Genomic DNA, 10,414 nt, shown 5'->3' with positions numbered 1-10,414 from the left:
TAGATTTAAATAGAAAAGATGGGCACATCCGACCACCTGATGCAATAGTTCATACTACACGATGTTTTGCCCCTATTTTCCCCTTATGACAATCTTAGAACGTTGGCTGTTCTAAGATTGTCGCTGGTGATTTCGTAACCGATCATCATGCAGTGTGTGGTGTGTTACGGTAGATCGTCGTGGCCGCTCCGATCTAAATCAGGGTTTTTCCCCGACTGGGAGTTTAACGCTGAATGTGACAGGTAGCCAATCAGAAAGCCGGATTCTCCTCCTGCTTTCTGAGGGGAAATTATGGAGGGGAATCCCAAACAGCTGAAACGGAGCGACACGAAGTCCAGCGGACATCGGAGATGATATGTGGAAACAACATTAATATTTATTCAACATTTCGTGCAAAGAATTTAGAAATGACAAGGAGAGGAGTTGGAGCCAAATTGCTACCGCAGTTGATGAACCCGGTAAGTTTCCAGCTGTTCTTCGTTAACGTGACATAAATAGGTTATAATGATTTTCATTCAGTCAGGAGTTTAGCTGACTCTAGCCACATGCATCACAGGTAGATTCTAGTAAAGCATTGATTAATGCCTGGTTTTAAAATTAGTTAACTGGACTTGTAGCCATTACTTTGTGCCCATTGTTGGACACCACACGGCTGAACCCGATTGAACCGATATACTTAGGATTTCTATCGGCTAATGTGTCTCTCAGGTTTAGAAAATGGGCCGACAACTCGTGTCGTGTCTGCTGGACATTACACTAAGGAAATGAGGAAGAGAGGGTCAGTGGAGAGCACCAGAGCTGAGTTTTTATCATTAGGTGTCAGCAACAGCAAGAAAAAAAAAAAAAAAAGCAGGAAGAGACGATAAAGCCGATAATTAAAATGAGGTCGATAGGTTTAATTTAATGTGCGATTAATTGATTTATCGTTTATCGCGACAGGCCTACATGCAGATCATGTAAAATAATGACCAGATGAAACAAAGAAAATTATAATTTTGCAAAAATCTTAAGTTTTTGCAGCGATGGTTGATTTTACTCACAGATATTCCTTCTGCTTGATGTAGCACAGCGCTCTGTTCCCGTACAGGATGTGATTATCAGGACTAAAACAAGGAGCACAAAATTATCACATTCAGGACACAAAATACAATTAAAACCGTTTTTATGACCAGTAGAAATGCTTGAAGCATTTTTTATATTTTCTGGTTTAAAACTGAAATCATAAAATTTAAAAATGGATTCGGGACATAAAAACTTCTCAAAACAAAAAACACGGATACGAATGAAACTTTTACTTTTGTTCTTTTAGTTTATGAAGAGATTTTATTGGAACTAGGGCTGTTGCAAAGAAATATTTTAGTAATCCATTTATTATTCTTATGATTAATTGAGCAATCAGATAAAAAAATTATAAAATAAAATATTGGTAAATCTTCCATAACACCAGCGTTACTATCAGATATCATATCAGTCCATTTTTTCCTATTTGAGCTTCCCTAACAGAAACTAACCTGTAACAATAACAGCTCACTTTCCAAGTTAACCTGAAGAAAAGTTACACAAAGATCTGAAATTATAATCAATGTAATAATAAAGAGGCTCACAGATACGTCTGTTATCCAGCTTTTAGTTTCTGTTCATCTTCAGTGAGTTTAACAGATGAACTCTGACCTTGGTCCAAACCTGCCAAGCTTTGGGTTTGACAATACGGGAAATGTCTCCTGGATTGGGGGGTTTGGGGTTGGAGGGCAGGCGAAGTAAGACCGGAGGAGCAAAACGGGATATTTACGGCTCCTCCGTTCGTCACTCAGAAACTCATCTACCAGCCATGTTCCGCCTCCCGTTGGTTCAGACCGGGATGATATAAATTTATTGTCGGTTCGTCCTAAAGCTGCTCTGACACGGTCAGCATCAGCCGCCAGCCGTGTTCAGTCTCTGCCTGTAGAAATCCTCCTCAGCTCTGAACCAGCAGCTCCGGAGCAGAAAGGCTGCCGGACTCCGGGATCGCTCCGGTTATTTAAGGAAGTTTATTGGTCCCCGAAAACGATGAAAACCCGGAATTATCACCAATCAGTAAAATCCCCGCGGGCCGAACTGGAAGATTGGACGTTATGCCGCTAACACTTAGCTTTCGTCAACAACTCAGAGGTGGAAGTCGGAGCTCCGCACAACGCAAATAATGTTCCGGCAGGAACACGGCGCGCTAAATGATAAAACATAAACTAACGAAGCTTCGAGGCAGGAAAATTTTCCTGGAGGAATTTTAGTAATCGAATCGGTTATTAACTTGGCGCCTCACACTCTGAGAAGATGAAGCCGAATGTTAGTCGAATCATTCGAGGAATCGTTTCAGCCCTAATTGGAGGTATTGAGAGGAAACATTGTTTCATCGTTGACACCAGAAACCCACTAGCATTTGATGGCGTTGGTGTAAAACTTCAGAGCTTCTGCATACTGCTGGGCCTGAAACTTCTCGTTCCCAAGAATCTTCATCTCTTCACTTTCCTGAAACAAAAAAAAAATCACAGTACAGAAAAATTCTGGGGCAGAAAGAAAAGAAATCAAATCAATTATTTTTAATTATTCCTTCATTTTCTCTAGAAAATGTTTGTGGTATACGGCAGCTCCTCGTTTCTACAGCGACAAACTTAACAAAACGTTTATTACAAACGTATTTATTTTTCAAACTGCACCAAACAAGATTTCAGTCTAAAAACAGAAATGGATCAGCTGACGTTTTGATCAAAGTATTGATCATCAATAACTGAAAACATCTGTTAGAGAGCTGCATTCACTCACTCCCATTTATTGACTACATTTTTAAAGTATTGGTGGGTTGATGTAATGTTTTGTTTTTATGTCATTAAAAACAAAAAACTGAAGAAAATGCATTAAAATGTCCTACACTGCAAAAAAAATCTTACCAAGTTGATTCAGTTCACTTGAAATAAACTTTAAATAATTTTCCAGTTTAATATCAGAGCTTGATATTCCTTAGTATTGATGAAACGGTTTCAATAGGAGTGCATTTCACTTAAAACATGAAAAAGTCTCATTAAGGGAAATAATCTGTTTAATGAATATTAGATTTATTGACTAAAAACTAAATATTTTGCTGAATAGTTACTTATGAGTTAGTTTTGTTTTATGTAGATATTTTCTCCATAGATCAGACCAATCTACTTGTTAGAATTGTGTGTTTTTACAGTGTAGAGGATTTGATTGTTACCATTGTAGACGATGCATCGGGCGGTGCCTTCAGGGACCTCATCGTACCGTCCAGGTTGTTGCTCATCTCCCGGATAAACTTGGCATCTAAACAAAAACAAACAATTCACATTTTAGAAATTGTTTGTTTTTAATCAAACAGAAAACCTTGCACTCTAAAAACTAAAACTTTATCTTCCCAAACCCTTAGGCTCACACTCTGAGATAATAAAGGTTTAATTTTTAATCTAACTTGGCGCCTCACACTCTGAGAAGATGAAGCCGAATGTTGCGTAGCAGTTGGGGAATCCTCCCAGGCAGAGCAGGTGTTCCCGTCTGAACCGATCGCCCAGCGTCTCCAGCCAGCGCACCGCTTCCTCCAGGATCTCTGGAGAGCAGTGCTGCAGCGGAAAGTCCCGATGTTACTGAACGCACCAGTACTGGCTAACTAACATAATACATGATCAGCACAAGTTTTTTACCTCCTCACAGCCAGACTTAAATTAAGTTGTTTTATGAATGGAAAATGTCAGACAACGAGATGTGAGCCAACCAGGTGCAGTTTACCTGATGCAACATGTTGCAAAAAATGAAAATGTGTCTGGAGGAATCCTTGTCCAACTGCAGGAGAAACAGAAAACATTCAGAACTAAACATCAAGAAGAGAGACGCATCATGTTTGGAACAAAACAGCCACAAAACGAATAAACCCGGATAATTAAGCAAAAATATCTGAACGTCTGATATGTCATCAAGTCAATAACTATAAGCAGCTAGCTGGGTTAGCGCTAATCAGCCAGCTGGCTGATTAGCGCTAACCCAGCTAGCTAGAGGTGGGACTTACACTTGCCACTTCCAGGTGCAGCAGGATCGTTTCAACCACCTGAATCCTGCGGAGGTTCTCCACATCCAGCATTTCACTTTTCCTGCAAACAGAATAAAATCTCAGCGCTTTGCGACGATTCCCGTCTGATCTGTAGCAGCGGGCCGAGCTGCGCTCACTCTTCGTTGATTAAGCCAACTTCTGCCGCCCAAGTGAAGGTTTTTGAGATCTCGGGCTGCAGCAGCGTGGGAAACCAGAAGACGCAAATTCTCATCCGCTGAGCGCCTTCCTTCTTGGTTTGTAAGGGGATGGAGCCCCACTGGCTGAACACTCTCTCTGGAAGAGCAGCAAGCAAAACGTTGCTTTTACCTGGACATATTCAGTATGAGATTAGCAACATAGATACGCCGAGGAGACGCGGCTCCACATCACAGTGCCACCAGGTGACCTTTGACCCCACCCAGTCACTCAACAGATGCTGAGAACAGATCAATGAGTGGATGTGCCAAAACTTTCTGAACAGAAACTGAAGTTTTTAAAGAGGAACCATCTACAGTTATAGATCTAGAGCCGTATACCTAGAATTATGAATCTAGAGTTTTAGATCTAGAGCCGTATACCTAGAATTATGAATCTAGAGTTTTAGATCTAGAGCCGTATACCTAGAATTATGAATCTAGAGTTAGCACAGCTTGGTTTCTTCCAGCTGCCAACAGTCACCCCACTGTAGCCAATTCAGCAACTTTCTTGATGTATTGAGCAACATTTCAGACTAAAAACTGGCATTGGCCAAAATCGGAATCGATAAATTAGGTTTTTTTAAAAGATCGGTAGTCGACGATCAACCAGAAAACTGCAATTGGTGCAGCTCTAATTCATGGCGCCAGACACAAAGTTTATTCTTCAAGAATATTCTCATCTGAAATAGATTTCTACAAGAAAAACATAACTAATCACTAGATTGACCACATTATTGGCAATAAGTTACATCTATTCATATTTACTCGTAGCCTCGCGGAAGAAAAAGTGGAGAAAATAAAAACATTCCAATCAAACTGCCATATTTCTAAAATAACTGAAATTTATCAAAACTCTTATGGTGATAATTTTTCACAATACAGTAAATGCCCAACTCTGTTCCATCTTATTTTCTGTTCATGTTTTTATCATTCAAGGCTTTTTGAACTTTAAACAAATTAAACTTGAGACGCTACAGAAATGAAAACATTCCTCACGAGTCACAATTTAAAAGAAAAAGCAGAAAAAAATGGTGGAAAACTTTTATAATATTTAATTTTAAGTCAATCCTAATAAACACATTTCCTATAAAAGTTTTAAATCTTTCTTACCTGAAAGGTTTATTTTGAGGGCTCCGTGAGATTTCTACGACGCCAAAAGAAAAACTGGTTTAGATGAAGAACAAAACAAACATGGAAAATGTTTGTTGGATTTTTACCAGAAACTTCTTGTTGCGGTGGAAACCCCAATCGCCATCCGAGTCTGAATCCGACATTTTGCTCAAGTCTGTCCAAACAAAGTTTACAGCATTACAGGTTTTACTTCCTACTCTAAAATGTTATTTTACAATAATGTACAAACTCTTTGACTAGCATTTTGACATTCTAGTTTCAGACTTTCATTTGATGCAATGAGTTCCTCATTAACATTAAATACTAGCAGGAAAATTTAAAGTCATGAGGAAAGCAAATATAAATCATTCAGGGGGAAAATAACAGCAAATCTATATTATTATTTAATGTTTTCAATCATTACAATATTCAGATTTATCAGGGAAATCCTGCTGGAAAGCTAAACTTTATTTCAGGTTCGGTCTCTAATCATTGTTCAGTGTGAATCCAAAAGTAGTGGGTGCAAATTTAAATAACCTGAACGCATTTTTATTTTGTTTTCTAGATAGAAACCTGGCATTTTGACGGTGGGGCAGACTTCCTAACATTCACTGTATTTATGTGAACTGGACGTTTTCCTGTCCTGTGGTGGCGGAACGGCCAGGTTGGCATGAAGATAAAACATAGAAAATGACTGATAGATGTGCAGAGCAACATTAGGTAAAACATTTAATGAAATAGAAACTGGAAGTGGAGTCGGCCTGAAAAAGAGGCGGGCTGCTGCCAGGAAACATTTCCTCCTCTGGTTTAAATAAATCCTCCGATAAAAGTAAAAATGCTCCGCAGGGCCGACGACTCGTTTTATATCACTGGACATTTTTCATTAAAATCTGACTTTAAAATGTCAGAGAATATCTTAGTTACAACATAAACTTTATGTCTTTAACCATGGAATATTGACATTTTATCCAGTTTTATAACTTTATGACAGAACATTAGAAAAGCACCAACATGAATATTTGGGCCGATGTTGATAGTTGATATAAATATTGTCCATATTAAAGATAAGAGATATTTATCAGTATCCAAACATCAGGACTGCAAAAAATGATTATATTAGTCATCAATTATTCTAATTTAACCCCGATTTTAAAAATAACCCTTTTATACAATACTACAAATCCAAAAAGATGCAAGTATTTTATTTAAATTTTCAAATAAACATTTTATTGCCTACAATGCAACATAACTTGATAATTTATAGCAACAAAATATATATATTTCTAACATCAACATGTGGAAAGCTCAGACCTTTCTGCTAATCTGTTCATTATTATTACTTTGATTTATGCCAGTGATATTTGACTGTCCAGCTGAAATCTTCACTCATTTCAATCAATGATGCACAACACAGCGGTATTACCGCCGGTATCCATAAGGAAAACAGGTCGATATTTATCATTTATTCCCGTCGTATTGCCCTTTATCAGTGTTTCTGCGCAGCTCTGCGGGGGTTTAAAGCAGCGCTGCGGTCATTTCTCCACTGTATTATGAAGGTAGAGATGATATCGGTCATATTAGGACAACAGCATATTGTGGATATTTACAAATGTTCACAATGGACAATCACTAATTTTAAGAGAAACAAACTGAGTAAATACCCTTTAGGCTTCCGCACTATTTTGCCCCGGGGTTATAAGATTGTAAACCAATATCTGCCCCTCCCTTGGAAAGCAAACCACCGAACTGCAGGTCCTCCTGTTGTAAATTAGAACAAACACAGGAACAAACCTGATACACCTGGCATTGAGTCGGTGTGCTTTCTGCGCCAGTTTCCTTCGTTTTCCTAATAAAATGCGGCTGCGCCAGATTTAAGGAACCACGTGTGGGTGTGGCGGGGACCAAACCTGTCTTCGGTTCCCAGACAGCCAAAAATTGCTCAATATGTCCAATACTCACAGAAAAGCTGAGCAATAACCAAGCACGACTGACATTAAAAAGCAACAAGAAAACAACCAATACTCAGAGTAACCCAATGCCTGAAACAACTCACCACCCCATTGATGCAACATTAGCATTTTAGCTCACTTACTGACTTCCTTACAGGGCCGACATCCTAACAAGGACATAATCTAAAGCCTTTTAAAGTTATTAAATGCAATTCCTTTCAAAGTTCAAGGTATTCTAACACTGTTCTAGATTTTCTCAGCTGTTCGTCGCGTTTCAAACCATTTTCAGCCTTTTGTTTTAGCGCCGTAGACCGTTAGCTAAAACTAGCTTTTCAAAATTTCATCGAAATGTTTTAAAGCGATTGAAAACAGAGTCAGACACAACCTGCCTTATGAAAACTGCTGATTGAAGGTTTCACGGTGATATTCTGTCTTCCTCAGATCATAATGTGTTGTATTGTTTGCAGGTGCTTCGTAAAAACAAGCAGCTACACGCATCAAAAGGGTTTTCTTCTTCTCCGGCGCTGTTCTGCAGCCTAAGCGAAGAGCGCCCCCAGCTGGCTTTATTTAAATCGGAACTTTGTAACCTTTACACTTAGTTCCCGAGTCACCGGAGAGAATGTGTGGACATTTCATCACAAATGTTTGATAAACAAAATAAGAGCTGTGTCCTTTAAACACTAATCAATACAGGATGAATGGAAACAGACCCCCAACTGTAAGTTTTCAAAAATACTTTATTGATCCCAAAGGAATTTTAACAAGTTGGAAAGATCATCCATTACATTACATTTTCTTTTGGGGGAAAATAATTTCAGGAGTAGTTTTACTGCAGAATACATTTTACTTTTGTTTGAGTAAAATTATTATTAAGTATTGCTAGCTCTACTTGAGAAAGTTTTTTGGATTCTCAATCCAGGCGAATAACTTCACTGAATAAAAAAACTAAATATTTTAACCAAAGTACTTGAGACACAGAGACAAACTTACAGTTTAAGTTTAAGTGAGACCTTGTTTGTGCACAACGTTTTCTGTTTTCGTGTTATTTTCCTTCTGCTAAGCCTGGTGAGTCATTTATAGATAAAAAAGAAACACTAAAAATGTCACTATTTATGAGGCGTATTCTATGACTTTGTATGTCTGCGTTTCTATGATTGAAAGCCTTGTTCCTGGAATGTACAATACTAATAAACTTTATCCATTGATTGATTGTGTATAATAATTTGTTTCATGAGTTTACAGCAAAAAGTAATCATTTGAAAAGAATTTCTTCTACTTTAATTTTCTATTTTGTTATGTTATTTAAAAGTTGTTTTGTAATTTTAGTCGTGAAAATACGGCGGAGTGTTAGGGCCACACTTAAGAAAAATTAAAAAATGAGATTACAAGAATAAAGTGTCGTAATATTGTGATAAAATCATAACATTACGAGAATAAGGTTGTAATTTGATGACTTTATTCTCTTGATTGTATAGTTTTATTTTCTTCGTTTGTCCCTGTTCCTCCGTCGTCTTAATCTTCCATAATTTGCAGCTTGTTGTCGCTGTGAAACGTCGGGCTGACGCTGCGCGGCTGCGGGCCGTTTCTCTCGGTCCGGTTCGCTCGCAGCTCAAAGTGCTGCCTCTGCCTCAGCAGGCCTCGCAGGAGTTTCTCCGGATACAGGAAGAAGTTCCTGCTGCGCTGCAGGTCCTGCGCCTTCATGATGCGGGTCACCAGGGCCTCCTGGATGGCCGCAGACTCACAGGGCCGATGCCGGACGCCGTGACTGACTTCCCTCTGCGGCTCGATGACCAGCAGACCCAGCTGGCTGAAACACGGCGCTGTTGAAGCATTTCTGCCCACTAGCTGCCCGCAGCTCCTCTGGTCGCCTTCCGTCGAGTTGGCTTTGGCATCAGCTGGGTGAGCCGTCACATTCCCGATGCTGGAGGTGTTGCTGTTTTCCACGCTGCTGCGTTTTGGCTCCAATGTTCCTCCCGCTTCAGTCTCCAAAATGTTTTTACGTAAATAGGCGACGTAGCCGCTAACGAGGCGATTTAACCCCGTCTTATAGGACAGACGCAGAGACTCGATGGACCCAGACGGCACAGAGTGAAGGCGAACCTGTTGGAGAATAAATTCAGATTTACTCTGTTCCTGTTTCATCCCCAACAGGTTTGAATCCAAAAACTGGCGGAAAAAGCGGCTTTCTATTATCAATCCTTGTTGAATTATTAATTAACTGGGATAAACATCAAAGTTTCGGTTCAATGTCTGCCAGGCCTGAAGTTGGCTCATATGCAAATTATGGCAAAATACAACATAATAATACGGCATGATTATCCACTTCAACTAAACAAATGGATCTGCTGTTGGAAAGGGATGTGTAGAGTAAAAAAATAAACCTGAAAAAGTTTTTCTTGTTAAAGGAAATTTTCTAGGAAATTGGAAGAAAATGTGGTAATTTCTGAGCAATAAAATCCAGATTCAGGTTACTGTTTCTTTGAAAATGCTTGCCGAATTTAGCCAAGTTTTATGAATTAATTAAAAGCAGATTTGTGCGCAGCAAAATTAGTATTTGTGTAAACATCACATCTTTATTTAAAGACAAATAATTTGTGTTTTTGCCAACATTTTCTACTGTAAGATATTACTTTGTGATCAGTTCTTCCAAACTAAATATAGAAAGTCCATCAGACATCTGTACTGGGGAACGGATTTTGTTTTAATCTTTAACAGATGTCAGGGGCCACACGCAATCAGCGGAGGGCCACTAACGGCCCCTGGACCGCACTTTGGACACTCCTGCATAAAAGAATACATTGAGAAATTACTTTTACTTAAATATTTTAAGTACGTTTAAAAGCGAGGTAGCTACTTCCTTTTCCTCAGGTGTTTTTGCTTTTAGAGTACATTTGTCTGTTAATTTTTTTTTCACCTGAAGCTTTAAGAAAAACAGTTTTTACAATTTGTTAAAAGTTATTATGTCGTGACTCTATGACACAGATGATCTGTGAAAAAAAACAGATCGAGCTCGTCTGACCTCGCTGCAGCAAACAGGAAGGGGCGGGACGGACCCTGTCAGTCTCTTATCTTATTTGGAAATGGGA

The 10,414-nt window shown here is 39.0% G+C and overlaps 1 protein-coding gene across 1 annotated transcript in view; it reads right to left on the bottom strand.

Annotated features, from left to right (window-relative positions):
• The window catches only part of ttc3 (tetratricopeptide repeat domain 3), a 58,879-nt gene extending 50,999 nt beyond the window's left edge, over window positions 1-7,880 (bottom strand). Inside the window, exons 1-10 of the mRNA XM_015021684.1 lie at window positions 7,718-7,880; window positions 5,487-5,554; window positions 5,380-5,413; window positions 4,210-4,366; window positions 4,052-4,133; window positions 3,775-3,828; window positions 3,473-3,608; window positions 3,230-3,315; window positions 2,411-2,505; window positions 1,041-1,103 (exon numbers count right to left, since the gene is read on the bottom strand). Of these exons, the coding sequence (XP_014877170.1) occupies window positions 1,041-1,103; window positions 2,411-2,505; window positions 3,230-3,315; window positions 3,473-3,608; window positions 3,775-3,828; window positions 4,052-4,133; window positions 4,210-4,366; window positions 5,380-5,413; window positions 5,487-5,543 (764 nt within the window). The 5' untranslated portion in view covers window positions 5,544-5,554; window positions 7,718-7,880. The remainder of the gene's footprint in view (window positions 1-1,040; window positions 1,104-2,410; window positions 2,506-3,229; window positions 3,316-3,472; window positions 3,609-3,774; window positions 3,829-4,051; window positions 4,134-4,209; window positions 4,367-5,379; window positions 5,414-5,486; window positions 5,555-7,717) is intronic.
• Between the last annotated feature and the right edge of the window lie 2,534 nt (window positions 7,881-10,414).

The sequence above is a fragment of the Poecilia latipinna genome, unplaced genomic scaffold (assembly GCF_001443285.1).
Source record: "Poecilia latipinna isolate Pla-1442-1.1 unplaced genomic scaffold, P_latipinna-1.0 Scaffold2829, whole genome shotgun sequence".
Taxonomy (NCBI): domain Eukaryota; kingdom Metazoa; phylum Chordata; class Actinopteri; order Cyprinodontiformes; family Poeciliidae; genus Poecilia; species Poecilia latipinna.
Note: the sequence above shows the minus strand (reverse complement) of the source record. Positions and strands in the feature narration are given on the sequence as shown.